The 15757-nt window shown below is 46.9% G+C and overlaps 1 protein-coding gene across 1 annotated transcript in view; it reads right to left on the bottom strand.

The window, feature by feature from the left end:
• Positions 1-15482, bottom strand: part of LOC105008299 (Down syndrome cell adhesion molecule-like) — a 30725-nt gene extending 15243 nt beyond the window's left edge. The window contains exons 1-3 of the mRNA XM_034289078.1: positions 15226-15482; positions 9834-10112; positions 9262-9546 (exon numbers count right to left, since the gene is read on the bottom strand). Of these exons, the coding sequence (XP_034144969.1) occupies positions 9262-9546; positions 9834-10112; positions 15226-15385 (724 nt within the window). The 5' untranslated portion in view covers positions 15386-15482. The remainder of the gene's footprint in view (positions 1-9261; positions 9547-9833; positions 10113-15225) is intronic.
• Positions 15483-15757: the final 275 nt, after the last annotated feature.

Here is a 15757-nt window from a genome sequence, read left to right as displayed (position 1 = left end):
ATTACATTATTTCTCTAGGTTTTAGAGGGATTATGAGGCTTTCACAATTTTTACTTATTGGCGACATTTATAGACTACTGGGCAGGTAGGTGAAGAATCTCTTGTTCTGGAACAAGAAATAATTCTGTCTTTAGTGTGGCACATTTAAAACAGGACAACTCCGTTAGCGTTTGGCAACTTCATTCTTCCCTGCATTATGTATTTTTTTCGTATATTAATTTGCAGAGCAATCTGTCTCATTTTCATACCATCACGTTCTCTACCAAAAACTGTTCCCCTAACTCTTTTTCATTCCCGCGCCTCCATGTTAAAGTGGAACCACACAATTTGAATCCCTGAATTGCACTACTCAACCACAGGAAGAGAATAGGCTGAACAGTAAACAACAGTTGCTTTCATTTGACAATACCCATGTATATTCTAGCTCGCAACACCCTCCCCCGCTATTTTATTTTTAACCAAACTTTTCCTTTTCCCATAACATTAACATTAGTTCAACAGGTGGGTGTATCAACACAGTTTTTTTTAACACAGATTACTTAATCTCCATTTATTACATCTTCTTGTATCTGTTCAGTCCCATGGCATGAATACAAACTAAGAGTTTATCATCCTTTTGCATCTTCGAGGTGGATAGTCCATGGATAGATTGGTGGGTCCCTCCATATCCTTCAGTACCAACAAGGAAATGAACGTATACAACTCATATCAAGGTTACTTAACAACCTCAATGCCATTCTGTTGATTACACTCTCAGTCTTATACTGGGGTTAGTATTACTAGAGTCATATACTAAATATTACTCCTCAGCTTTCAATACTCAGCAAGTAACCGATGTCCATGCTTTTGCTCAATTAAACATTAACCTCTTAAGCACTTTACATCTGTTTGACTATTAAGTAGTAAGATGAAAGCGATACAGGACTGAGGATCTGATGAACAGCCAATCAGGGTCCTGGGGCAGCCTTCTCTTTTGAGCTTCCATGCTGGAGACTCCCAGAGGCTGGTAAGATGGTCTCCCACAGGTTGGTATGATGGTCTCCCACATGCTGGTATGATGGTCTCCCACAGGCTGGTATGATGATCTCCCACAGGCTGGTATGATGGTCTCCCACATGCTGGTAAGATGGTCTCCCACAGACTGGTATGATGGTCTCCCACAGACTGGTATGATGGTCTCCCACAGGCTGGTATGATGGTTTCCCACAGGCTGGTATGATGGTCTCCCACACGCTGGTATGATGGTCTCCCACAGGCTGGTATGATGGTCTCCCACAGGCTGGTATGATGGTCTCCCACAGGCTGGTATGATGGTCTCCCACAGGCTGGTATGATGGTCTCCCACAGGCTGGTACGATGGTCTCCCACAGGCTGGTATGATGGTCCACCTATATGATCTTAAGTGTACACACGTCTGGGTTGTCCCACTCTTACTGGCCTCTTCCTCCATGTTCCAGCAGTTTGCTGCTCATCATCAGACTCTGATATCCCTTCAGGTTCCTCTTTTGAGTCCACTGAGTTCTGTTCCTCATCTTCCTGCTCTTCATCTGGATTTTCATCTACCATTTTGTAGATGTTTATCAAAGTCATGACTGAACACCAACACATCATCAAGATACGGGACATTGATTTCATCCCTAAGGTCACGTGAGCACCCATCCATATAGCACTGGGGTGTTTGATAGGCCAAATGGGGTCCTGACCCATTCATATAAGCTCCACAGTGTAATAAATGGGGTCCTGACCCATTCATACAAGCCCCACAGGGTAATAAATGGGGTCCTGACCCATTCATATAAGCCCCACAGTGTAATAAATGGGATCCTGACCCATTCAAATAAGCCCCACAGTGTAATAAATGGGGTCCTGACCCATTCATATTAAGCCCCCGGGGTAATGAGTAGGTTACTTTTTAAATGTAATCGGTTACAGTTACAGTTAGTTGGGATCTTGTCGTGGGAGGAAGATAAGGGCGGAGCAGCACAGGGTGGATACAGTTGTGCTCAAAAATGTGCATACCCTTGGAGAATTGGTAATATATGTACCATTTGTAAATAAAACATGAGTGAGCATCCAAAACACGTCTTTCATTTGTTATGGGATTGACATTCAACTGTAGGTCGTAACAGAATGGCACAATAATAAAACAAAACAAATGAACTTACCCCCTGTTCAAAAGTCTGTATACACTTTGTTCTTAACTATGTGTATTGGTTCATTCAGCATCAATGACAGCGTGCAGTCTTTTGTAAAAGTTGTCTATGAGGCCCTTATTTCTTGCAGGTAGTATAGCTGCCCATTCGTCTTGGCAAATGCCTCCAGGTCATGCAAAGTTTTTGGTCATCTTGCATGAATCGCACGTTTGAGATCTCTCCAGAGTGGCCAAATGATATTGAGGTCAGGAGACTGTGATGGCCACTCCAGAACCTTCACCTAACCACTGGAGGGTCAACCTGGCCTTGTGCTTAGGGTCATTGTCATGCTGGATAGACCAAGTGTGTTCCATGCATAGCTTTCATGCAGAGGAATGCAAATTGTCTGCCAGTAATTTCTAATAACATGCTGCATTCATCTTGCCATACATTTTCACATGATTCCCTGTGCTTTTAGAGCTCAAACACCCCCAAAACATCATGCTTCACAGTGGTGATGGTATTCTGTTCACTATAGGACTTGTTGACCCCTCTCCAAACATAGCACTTATGGTTATGAACATAAAGCTCTATTTTGGTCACGTCACTCCAAATTACAGGTGTGAGGTGTGTCAAGGTATTGTTGGACATTTTGTAACCTGGCTTCTTTTTGCTATTGGCGCAGTAAAGGCATCTTTCTGGCAAGGTCGCTAACCTCCAAAGGGAGATTGTGGAACTTCTGGAAAAGGAAGCGGTGTCCCTAGTCCCGTTGGGGCAGAGGGAGAAGGGGCTGTATTCCCCTTACTTCCTGGAGCCCAAGAGGACGAGGAAATGAGTCCTATTATGGACCTGCACATTTTGAAAAAATGCATGTCAAAGAGGTCATTTTGCGTGCTCACAACGTAACGTCTCTTGGAGTGTGTGCACCCCGGGGAATTTTGCACCAGAATCGATCTGATGGACGCTTACTTCCATGTCCGGTTCTGCCTCGTTTTGCATTTCAGGGCGTACTTATTGAAGGGGGTGTGGTCTCCATCGGAGCGTCACATCAACTGGGTGGAATTGGACACGATCAGGCGCGTGCTGCTGCATTTCACGTCAACCCTACGGGGTCTGGATATGTCAACAGACAGGGCGGGGTCAGGATGTGTTGGTGGTGTTGTGTATGTCAACAGACAGGGCGGGGTCAGGATGTGTTGGTGTGGTTGTGTATGTCAACAGACAGGGCGGGGTCAGGATGTGTTGGTGTGGTTGTGTATGTCAACAGACAGGGCGGGGTCAAGATGTGTTGGTGTGGTTGTGTATGTCAACAGACAGGGCGGGGTCAAGATGTGTTGGTGTGGTTGTGTATGTCAACAGACAGGACAGGGTCAGGATGTGTTGGTGTGGTTGTGTATGTCAACAGACAGGGCGGGGTCAGGATGTGTTGGTGTGGTTGTGTATGTCAACAGACAGGGCGGGGTCAGGATGTGTTGGTGGTGTTGTGTATGTCAACAGACAGGGCGGGGTCAGGATGTGTTGGTGGTGTTGTGTATGTCAACAGACAGGGCGGGGTCAGGATGTGTTGGTGTGGTTGTGTATGTCAACAGACAGGGCGGGGTCAGGATGTGTTGGTGTGGTTGTGTATGTCAACAGACAGGGCGGGGTCAGGATGTGTTGGTGTGGTTGTGTATGTCAACAGACAGGGCGGGGTCAAGATGTGTTGGTGTGGTTGTGTATGTCAACAGACAGGGCGGGGTCAAGATGTGTTGGTGTGGTTGTGTATGTCAACAGACAGGGCGGGGTCAAGATGTGTTGGTGTGGTTGTGTATGTCAACAGACAGGGCGGGGTCAAGATGTGTTGGTGTGGTTGTGTATGTCAACAGACAGGGCGGGGTCAAGATGTGTTGGTGTGGTTGTGTATGTCAACAGACAGGGCAGGGTCAGGATGTGTTGGTGTGGTTGTGTATGTCAACAGACAGGGCGGGGTCAGGATGTGTTGGTGTGGTTGTGTATGTCAACAGACAGGACGGGGTCAGGATGTGTTGGTGTGGTTGTGTATGTCAACAGACAGGGCGGGGTCAGGATGTGTTGGTGGTGTTGTGTATGTCAACAGACAGGGCGGGGTCAGGATGTGTTGGTGTGGTTGTGTATGTCAACAGACAGGGCGGGGTCAGGATGTGTTGGTGTGGTTGTGTATGTCAACAGACAGGGCGGGGTCAGGATGTGTTGGTGTGGTTGTGTATGTCAACAGACAGGGCGGGGTCAGGATGTGTTGGTGTGGTTGTGTATGTCAACAGACAGGGCAGGGTCAGGATGTGTTGGTGTGGTTGTGTATGTCAACAGACAGGGCGGGGTCAAGATGTGTTGGTGTGGTTGTGTATGTCAACAGACAGGGCGGGGTCAGGATGTGTTGGTGTGGTTGTGTATGTCAACAGACAGGGCGGGGTCAGGATGTGTTGGTGTGGTTGTGTATGTCAACAGACAGGACGGGGTCAGGATGTGTTGGTGTGGTTGTGTATGTCAACAGACAGGGCGGGGTCAGGATGTGTTGGTGTGGTTGTGTATGTCAACAGACAGGGCGGGGTCAGGATGTGTTGGTGTGGTTGTGTATGTCAACAGACAGGGCGGGGTCAGGATGTGTTATTGTGGTTGTGTATGTCAACAGACAGGGCGGGGTCAAGATGTGTTGGTGTGGTTGTGTATGTCAACAGACAGGGCGGGGTCAAGATGTGTTGGTGTGGTTGTGTATGTCAACAGACAGGGCGGGGTCAGGATGTGTTGGTGTGGTTGTGTATGTCAACAGACAGGGCGGGGTCAGGATGTGTTGGTGTGGTTGTGTATGTCAACAGACAGGACGGGGTCAGGATGTGTTGGTGTGGTTGTGTATGTCAACAGACAGGGCGGGGTCAGGATGTGTTGGTGGTGTTGTGTATGTCAACAGACAGGGCGGGGTCAGGATGTGTTGGTGTGGTTGTGTATGTCAACAGACAGGGCGGGGTCAGGATGTGTTGGTGTGGTTGTGTATGTCAACAGACAGGGCAGGGTCAGGATGTGTTGGTGTGGTTGTGTATGTCAACAGACAGGGCGGGGTCAGGATGTGTTGGTGTGGTGGTGTATGTCAACAGACAGGGCAGGGTCAGGATGTGTTGGTGTGGTTGTGTATGTCAACAGACAGGGCGGGGTCAAGATGTGTTGGTGTGGTTGTGTATGTCAACAGACAGGGCGGGGTCAGGATGTGTTGGTGTGGTTGTGTATGTCAACAGACAGGGCGGGGTCAGGATGTGTTGGTGTGGTTGTGTATGTCAACAGACAGGGCGGGGTCAGGATGTGTTGGTGTGGTTGTGTATGTCAACAGACAGGGCGGGGTCAGGATGTGTTGGTGTGGTTGTGTATGTCAACAGACAGGGCGGGGTCAGGATGTATTGGTGTGGTTGTGTATGTCAACAGACAGGGCGGGGTCAGGATGTGTTGGTGTGGTTGTGTATGTCAACAGACAGGGCGGGGTCAGGAAGTGTTGGTGTGGTTGTGTATGTCAACAGACAGGGCGGGGTCAGGCTGTGTTGGTGTGGTTGTGTATGTCAACAGACAGGGCGGGGTCAGGATGTGTTGGTGTGGTTGTGTATGTCAACAGACAGGGCGGGGTCAGGATGTGTTGGTGTGGTTGTGTATGTCAACAGACAGGGCGGGGTCAGGTCTCTGCCCCTCCTCCTGTTGGCAGTGCAGATCTGGGAATGGGCTCATGTGCACCTACTGTCTGAGGGCTCTCCACATTCCTTGAAAGCTCAATGTGGGCGCAGAATTGTTGGAGACGTTTCATGAAGGCCCAGGTGGATCTGTTCGCATCCCGGGAGGAAGCACACTGCCCTCTGTGGTTCTCTTGGTGCGCAGGACAGGCCACCGTTGGGCGTGGACGCATTGGCTCGCCGGCCGTGGCCGAGAGTATTGCTGTACGCGTTTCCCCCTCTGCAGTGCATTCTGTCATGTCTCGGTTCTATATCGTGTAGCTTTGCCCATAGGGGCTTCACTCATATTGGTTTACCCTCTCTGCCAATAGGCAGTCACTGAAAATGTAAATATGCAAATTGCACTTCTCTAGGCCATCTGCCCCATGGCTATAAAAGAGGTGCTCACACCCCAATCTGCCTCCCTTCTTTCTTCATGTGAAAGTTTATTTAATGCAATTTGGTGATTTTGAACAACAGTCAAGGATGACTTCACCTTCTTCCGCCGCTGGAGCGGCTTCTTCGATGACGGCACCCCGGCCGCAGGCTTCATTATCAGCCTGCCGTTGCGACGAGCTGGACCCGGCCGTGGACACGCACACTCTGTGTTGTGCGTGTTTGGGGCTGCAGCACGCTCGTGAGCATGCCCATGCCGGTACCTGCACCAGAGGAGGGGGATGACCTTTTTGAGGCCGCCCGATGGACGCAGGCCCGCCGCACGGCGCCAACGGCGGCGCCAGAGGTCCCCTCTCTGCGTAAGTACACAGAGGAGGCGTGGAGTGCGCCTTTCAGGGGGACCGTGTAATCACACCTCGCCTTCACTGCTGTGGAGGGGAGATTGGAGGTGCTGAGTAAGGGCATTCCGCCTCTGGAAACCTCTCTGGCGTCCTCCCTGGTTCTGGGCCAGAGCACCCGGTCTGAATTCCCTATCGGCTGGTAGGATGATGGCAACGTCGGTGGTGCAGGTCCGGCACCTATGGTTGGCCTTGACCCGTCTGAAGGAGCCGGAGAAGGTTCCGTTTCTGAACGCTCCACTTCAGGAGGACGCCCTGTTCGGGGCAGCGGTCACCGAGGCGCCAAAAGAGGGACAGAGAGGAGCGTCTCCGGTCTCTTAGGGCCCATTACATTCCCGGAGAGCTCAATGTGGGCGCGGACTTGCTGTCTTGGGGAGGTCCCCGGGACGACGAGTGGCATCTTCATCTTCTTCATCCCGACATTGTGGCCGAGAACTGGAAACGCTTCGGGCGGGAGCATGTGGATCTGTTCGTGTCCCGGGAGGACGCGCACTGCCCCCTGTGGTATTCTCTTTGAGCGCAAGACAGGCGAGTACTGTTGTATGCGTTTCCCCCTCTACAGTGCATTCTCCCTGTCATTTTTGGGTACAGTCGGGAGGGGTTGTCCCTCATACTGATCGCCCCCTTTCGCCCGGGTGCCCTGTGGTTTGTGGAGGCGGCCCAGATGGAGGTGGGGACGCCGTGGCCGATCCCTTACCGCCACGGGGCGTTGTCGCAGGCGAACGGCTCGATCGGGGCGTACTGGGTCAGCCGCTGCGGGCTTGGCTCCTGATAGGGCCAGGCAACGGCGTCAGGGACGGACTGCGGAGGTGGTCGTGACCATTCAGGGCACGAGGGCACCCTCGACGTCGGCTAGCTATTCTAGCCGTTGGGGTATCTTTGCCCGCTGGTGTGAGGACGCGGGGGTTGACCCCCTCTGTTGCGACGTGGGCAGTGTCCTGTCGTTCCTGCATAGTCTTTTTGAGCAGCAAAGGTCCCCCGGCACACTCAAGGTGTACGCCTGTGCGATCTCAGCGTGTCATGAGGGCTTCAGTGGAGTGTTTAGCCACCCCTTGGTTAAATTGTTGGCTTTGGTTCTGGAGGCGCTGTACGACAAGCCGTTCGAACCTCTTGATCAGATACCGTTGCGGATGCTGTCCCTTAAAACAGGGCTTTTGTTGGCTCTGACCTCTGATAAGAGGGTCAGTGACCTGTGTGCTCTGACGATGCAGCCTGGCTGTCTCACCACTAATGGTGTTGCTCCCTAACCCGGCCCTGCTGCCCAAGGTGAAGATGGTGTTGTGGGCGTTTTCTCCCCCTCCCCATGCGGGTGCGAGGGAGGAGAGGTTGCATCGTTTGTGTCCGGTCCGCACTTTGTCACAGTATGTGCAGCGCACGGCCGCGGTGCGGACCGCGCCCCAGCGTCACCCATAGGGTTCATGCCCTGACCTGTCACTGACTGCTTTTCTTGTGAAGAAAGGTATGTCGGGAGGCAGATTGGGGTGTGAGCACCTCTTTTATAGCCATGGGGCAGATGGCCTAGAGAGGTGCTATTTGCATATTTAAATTTTCAGTGACTGCCTATTGGCAGAGAGGGTAAACCAATAGGAGCGAAGCCCCTATGGGCGATCCACTCATAGAAATGGGGTTACGAAAGTGTGCATTATCCCTCATCCTGATCGCCCCTTTTCACCCAGGTGCCCTGTGGTTCTAGAGGCGGCTCAGATGATGGTGGGAACATTGTGGCCGATCTCTTATTGTCACGGGTCGTTGATGCAGGCCAACGGCTCGATGGGGGCGTTCCCTGTGTTAGGCTCCTGAGAGGACCAGGTTGAAGGGGCGGGGACTGACTGAGGAGGTCATCGCAACCATTAGCTACCCTGGCCAATGGAAGATCTTTACCCACTGGTGTGAGGACGCGGGGGTTGACCCCCTGTGTTGTGACGTGGGCAGTGTCCTGTTGTTCCTGCAATGTCTGTTTGATTAGCAGGGGTCGCCTGGCACGCTCAAGGTGTATTTTAGCATAAACAAACGATAAATGGGTGACTAGCATGCCCTTATCTAGTGTTGCCATCTTAGTTACAAAATGTTTTCCCTACAACCTTCCTAGCAGTTACCGACTATTTTCAGCAGAAACATGCTTACTATTGATGTGTAGTTACCATGTTGTTACCCAACTGTTTTCCTCTTCTATGTGGTTCCTGGAAATAACCTAGTTATTACCTCTTTATTTCTATCCTGTCAGAAAAAGTGGTAGCAATTGTGCCTAAGCAATCAGAAAATACTGTAATCCAGGGATTCTGGCATCAGGTAAACTGTGCCTAAAGGTCAAAATTCAATCAGTGTAGGCAAGGTCCCTGGTAACAAAGTGGATGGGAGTGTGGTAAATTACATCATATTCATTAAGGATCTTTTTAGCAACAAGCCTAGCTTTGGACCGAGCTGTGAAAAAACACAATCCATTAATACATATGGAGTTAGTGCAGTAATCTATACAAAGTATGATCACATTTTCAGGTATTATATTAAATGAAAAGAACATGCTGCCCTTGTCCTTCTCAGTTCATGTGATGTCTGTCACCAACTGTCCCCAGTTATGATCACAATGTTTGGTATAATTACTTAAAAAAGAGAAAATTAAATGTAACTCACCATTCACAGACATATAGACAGACTCACTGATGGATGTAGATGTGGGTCTGTGTGTTCTCTCTCCCTGACACCAGTAGAGACCCTGGTCAGACTCTTCAACTCTGCTGATGATGAGGGTGTCTCCTGTTATAGAATGTCTGTCAGACTGAGTTACTGCATTATTACTCCTGTCTTTATACCATTTATAACTCCAGTTTCTGTAAGATCCAACTGAACAGGTCAGAGTAACTTTCTCTCCAGTGAACGGAGAGGTTGGATGGAATTTCAGAGTAGCTTTGGGCAGAGCTGTGAAAACACATGAACAAGTCAGAGTAATTGTCTCTCCAGGGTCTGTACAGTCTGGTCTGCAAGAAGACACACCAAACATGTATATATCAAAATAATATATATATGTTGTGTTTATAGTTTCATTCAGCGTAAAACTAAACATTTATACCAACTACCAAATGAATTAGTTCAGGTATTAGATAAGAATTTACATCAACAGGACAATTGAAATACGCCATTGAAACACAGACCATGATTGACTCAATTAATCTAACATCAAACAAACAACAACGTTTCAAACTCACCATAAACACTTAAAGTGACATAGTTACTGATGGATGAAGATGTGGGTCTTGAGTTACTGATTCCCAGACACCAGTAGAGACCTTTGTCAGACTCTTTAACACTCTTAATAGTCAGGGTGGTTCCACTATACTGAGAAAGAATACTTTGATGTACTGTGTTGTCTTTGTACCACTGATATCTTTCCCAGTCACTGTCAGACTCAACTGAACAGGTCAGAGTAACTTTCTCTCCAGTGAACACAGGGTTTGGATCTACTGTCAGAGTAGCTGAGGGCAGAGCTGTGAAAACACACAACACATTAATGTATATGGAGTTAGTGCAGTAATCTATACAAAGAATGAACATGCTGCCCTTGTCCTTCACAGTTCATGTTATGTCTGTCACCAACTGTCCCCAGTTACACTGGAGAGACTCACTGTATTCACCTGTTAGAGGTGCATCTAACTGAATTGTGACTGTGACCTAATTACTGATGGATTAAGATGTGGGTCTTGAGTTACAGATTCCCTGACACCAGTAGAGACCCTGGTCAGACTCTTTAACACTATTAATAGTCAGGGTGACTTCACTATACTGAGAAAGTATTTTTTGATGGACTGTGTTGTATTTGTACCACTGATATATTTTCCAGTCAGTGTAAGATCCAACAGAAAAGGTCAGAGTAACTTTCTCTCCAGTGAACACAGGGTTTGGATCTACTGTCAGAGTAGCTTTGGGCAGAGCTGTTAAATCACACATTAATATGTATGGAGTTAGTGCACCAATTTAATCTAATTTAATTTAATCTCAGCCTCCCTGGGAAAGTCTACTCAAAGGTACTGGAAAGGAGGGTTCGGCAGATAGTCGAACCTCAGATTGAAGAGGAACAATGCGGATTCCGTCCTGGTCGCGGAACAACTGACCAGCTCTTTACTCTTGCAAGGATCCTGGAGGGGGCCTGGGAATATGCCCATCTTGTCTACATGTGTTTTGTGGATTTGGAGAAGGCGTATGACTGGGTCCCCCGGGAGATACTGTGGGAGGTGCTGCGGGAGTATGGGGTGATTGGCAGGAGAATCGGAGCAGCGGGGGCGGTATTGCATTCGTTTTACTGCACCGTTGTGACGAAAAGAGAGCTGAGCCGGAAGGCAAAGCTCTCGATATACCGGTCAATTTTCGTTCCTACCCTCACCTATGTTCATGAAGGCTGGGAACAAGATCGCAAGTACAATAGGTGAGGTCATGACCGAAAGAACAACATCGCAAGTACAAGCGGCTGAAATGGGTTTTCTCAGAATGGTGGCTGGCTTCTCCCTTAGGGATAGGGTGAGAAACTCAGCCATCTGTGAGGAACTCAGAGTAGAGCCGCTGCTCCTTTGCATCGAAAGGAGCCAGTTGAGGTGGTTCGGGCATCTGGTAAGGATGCCCCCAGGACGTCTCCCTAGGGAGGTGTTCCAGGCACGTCCAGCTGGGAGGAGACCTCGGGGTAGGCCCAGGACTAGGTGGAGAGATTATATTTCGACACTGGCCTGGGAACGCCTCGGGATCCCCCAGTCAGAGCTGGCTAATGTGGCTCGGGAAAGGGAAGTTTGGGGTCCCCTGCTGGAGCTGCTGCCCCCGCGACCCGATACCGGATAAGCGGATGAAGATGAGATGATCAAATTTTTTTAATGATATATAAAACATGAATTTATCTTTTTGCCTTCGTAACATAGTTAAATGGGTAAGCAGAAACACTAACCAAATATATAAATTAATAATTATCCTTCAAATGGCACCCATTTTTCAAGTGGGCATGTAAAGAGATGAGGACTCAGAGGTGTTTTCTATACAACAGCAATAAAATACATTACTGGTTAACCTAAGTAGTCTGTGTGGATTTCGGCCGGGTTTCACTACTGGGACATTTTGGGTCCTAGATTCATTTCTGTAACAGATACAACCTATTATGATGTATCCTGTTAATCACAACCCCCCTTGGCTTCAATAAAAACACATAAAAACAGACTTTTGGCTCACCATTTTAAAAACTCATCTATTGGAAAGGCAAAAAGAATATTTTTCGGAAAACATTTCTGCCATTCAGCATAAAGATTTTTTTTTTTTAAAGCATTATAAAGATTTGTGTCAATGGTATTTCCTCATACTTTCATGCCTTTACTATCAAATTACACTGTATTGGGTTGAAAATAATGAAATAATAGAAGGTAAAAAAATATAGGCACCCCCAAAAAATTTGTTCTTCTACCTAGAAATAAAACACTATTAAATAAATAAGATTGAGTGTATAGTGCTTCTTTTTGCATGTAATGACGCAGAACGGCCACCAGATGACAGCACTAGATCGCTAGTTACGTTTGGACTTATATAATTTATAAACTCAGAAAAATTACCAACTTCTTCCCAAAAACTCAAGAACACCCCCATACTATGTGGACTAAATATTTATTTTTATATCAGATTTATAATACAAACAATGTATTATGGTTCAAAACAGCCTTTCTAAGATGCATGGTCAATGTCGTTGCCTGGTGAAAAGTTCCCATAGCAACCCAAACAATAAACAGACAACCCAAATTATACACAGACAACCCAAATTATACACGAAACGCTTCACGAAAGTGGCCACAAATAATATACCATTGGAATCGGACGATTATGGCGATTCTATTTTTCTAAATATTTATGCAAATGCACTGTCCGTGGATCCGCGGATGTCGACTATGTAAGGTTAATTGAGGGTAAATCGATAATCTGTTAATTCAGCCACCCATCTGTGTCCAGTGGCGTTAAGCCTTGCTGTCTTGGTGACATATGTCAGGGGGTTGTTGTCACTGTACACAGTTAAATGGGGTGTGTGAAACAAATAATTGCGGAAACGCTCTGTAACAGCCCATTTTGGCGCCAAGAATTCCAGTTTCCCTGAGTGTAACTTCTAATTTCTTTCAGATGCTGTTAATGTTCTGGATCCATTCACTATGACTCGTAGTGTGTCCTCTTGACGCTGGTATAAAACCACACATAGACCTTCTTCTGAAGCATCAATGTGTAACACGAAGGGCTTCTCCAGGTCAGGAAATGCCATTATAGGTGGGTTTGATAGCTGGTCAATGATGTTCTCAAGGATTAATCTATGAGTCTCAGTCCATTGAACTGAATGGGATGGCAGAAGTTAAGATGGCAGACGAAGCCATCTTTCCACCTCCTTGGACAGTTTTTTTCTGCTTTGGGAGGTTTGACTGGGAGTGCTTAAAGGGGTTTGGCTATATTTGAAAAGTCAGCGATATAGGGCCAGTAAAAACTAAGAAAACCCATCAGTATTCTCAACAGTAGCTGGCGCTTTCCCCTACATGGATCCTGACCCATTCATATAAGACCCACAGTGTAATAAATGGGATCCTGACCCATTCATATAAGACCCACAGTGTAATAAATGGGATCCTGACCCATTCATATAAAGCCCCCGGGGTAATGAGTAGGTTACTTTTTAAATGTAATCGGTTACAGTTACAAGTGACCTTTTTTCTGAAAGAGACGACTGGTGAAGAGTAGAATGATTGTGACTCCTGGATTCAACCTCTGTTAGAAGATCCTGGATGGGGTTTTTCACTTCCTGGTAGAGGTGTCAAGGAATTGAGTTGTCGGTTTTCTCAACAGGACTGTTTTAGTATGAACTCCATTTTCAGATCAGGTGTGCACACTGTGCCCAGTCATCCTTAGTGAAGACGTCACACTCTTCCCATAACATTTGCTTTACCTGCTGTCTCTGGTGTTCCGGCAGATGACTTCGATCCACTGGGGGGTCCCATTGCTCTGCTGCTGACGCTGGTCAAGCTGTCTGGGTGGTGCTCCCTCACAACTGTAAGCCACCCCAGGAAACACTCCATTCAGCGCCCTCATCTCTAAAGGACTGACTGCTTCAACACTGTACAACCAGCCCAGTGCAGTACAACCAGGTAACGTTATGTAATTGTGTGTCATATTTTCAACTGTCAGCATTATTGTGTCTTTGTCTGTCTGTGTGAGCTCAATCAGCTGCTCCCTGGCTGTTAGCCCTGTTAGCCATGACAAATCCTGGTTGGGTTCCGGTTCTGCATATGAGCCCCACAGCACTCTACTCTTCATCCCCCAGCACATCACACACACCTCTTTGTGTTTTGGGATCATGACAAGCTGTCTTCCTGATCTGGCTGTATGTAGACCCTTATCAGGCTCATTTTCCTTGAGGATGGACAAAAATGTCCTAGCTTTGGACTGTCCCATCTCAAGCGCTGAACACAGTTTCTTCACCAGGTGATGTCTTCAGCCGCATTTCTTTGGGTAAGTTCCTCCCTAACATTAAAGTGTATGATGGGTCTTTCTATTTCACTACTGGTTACAAGTACAGGTACTAAGAGTGGTTTATAACTCCAGCTACAGCCTCTTTTTACAGGCTGAATTCCACTCCCATCCATCCCTCATATGGAATCTCTGTCCCAATTACCGCTGAGAGATCAAGTCCCCCTTCATCAAGTACCTCCCTTACAGGCCTCACCTCCACCTCAGGCAAGTGCTTTCCAGCTTCTAACCGCAGAGTACTGTATTGTAGTACGCCACCATAAACAATTGCAAATACATAGTGCCCCTTGATTTATTAGCATATAATCACTTTATAGAGTCTCCTGAACATTTCCTACAGTACATTCACTGTGGCGTATATAATAGTTTGTTCTGTATAGGGATATGTACATGTACAGTCTATTATAGTGTATAATAGTTTGTTCTGTATAGGGATATATACATGTACAGTCTATTATAGTATATAATAGTTTGTTCTGTATAGGGATATGTACATGTACTGTCTATTAGAGTATATAATAGTTTGTTCTGTATAGGGATATGTACATGTACAGTCTATTAGAGTATATAATAGTTTGTTCTGAATAGGGATATGTACATGTACAGTCTATTTCAGTGTTTTGCATTGGGGGCTAAAGAGGGTGTGGTAAATATTGTGTTGCTAGATGGTACACACCATTCCCCATGATTAGACGGGTTGGTCTTACTCTACACATTCTCCTGAACATTTCTTACATTACTTCCTCTGTGGAACATTCAAAAGTTTTGAGCTATGAGGTAATATGTATTCATATTCAGTCATTCACATTATGTTGATTAATTTACTCTACTTAAAGGAGCAGCAATGCAAGTGTCTTTGGAAGTGCCAGTTCCATTCAACAATACAGAAAGAAGGTGTGTAAATGTCACTGGTGTGTCTTTGATGAGGACAATAAGGTAAAACATAGATGATGTTGGGGCCTCAACCAGGGTCTGTCTAGGACCCCCAAATCACTACAACCACCACTGATTTAACCAGACCATGATTGACTCAATGACAACAACACAAAACACACAACAAAGTGTCTAACTCACCTTGTACAGTTATAGTGACCTGATTACTGGAGGATGTAATTTTGGGTCTGTCATGTTGGTTTCCTTGGCATCGGTAGGAACCCTGGTCAGACACTTTAACACTACTGATGAGGAGGTTGTTCCCTGATGTAATGTATTCAGACTGGTACACTGTAATCATAGTGTTGTCTTTGTACCATTTATATCTCCAGACACTGTCAGATCCAACTGAACAGGTCAGACTAACTTCCTCTCCAGTGAACACAGGGTTTGGATCTACTGTCAGAGTAGCTTTGGGCAGAGCTGTGAAAACACACAACAAGTTAATATGTATGGAGTTAGTGCAGTAATCTATACAAAGAATGATCACATTTTCAGTTGTTCTATTAAAGGAACATGCTGCCCTTGTCCTTCTCAGTTCATGTGATGTCTGTCACCAGCTGTCCCCAGTTACACTGGAGAGACTCACTGTATTCATCTGTTAGACGTGTATCTAACTGAAGGGTGACAGTGTTTTATCTCAATGATACAGGTCGACCAAATAGAGCTGCTG

Source organism: Esox lucius, chromosome 20 (genome assembly GCF_011004845.1).
Source record: "Esox lucius isolate fEsoLuc1 chromosome 20, fEsoLuc1.pri, whole genome shotgun sequence".
In the NCBI taxonomy this organism is placed as follows: Eukaryota; Metazoa; Chordata; class Actinopteri; order Esociformes; family Esocidae; genus Esox; species Esox lucius.
This window is presented reverse-complemented; position numbering and strand designations above follow the sequence as displayed.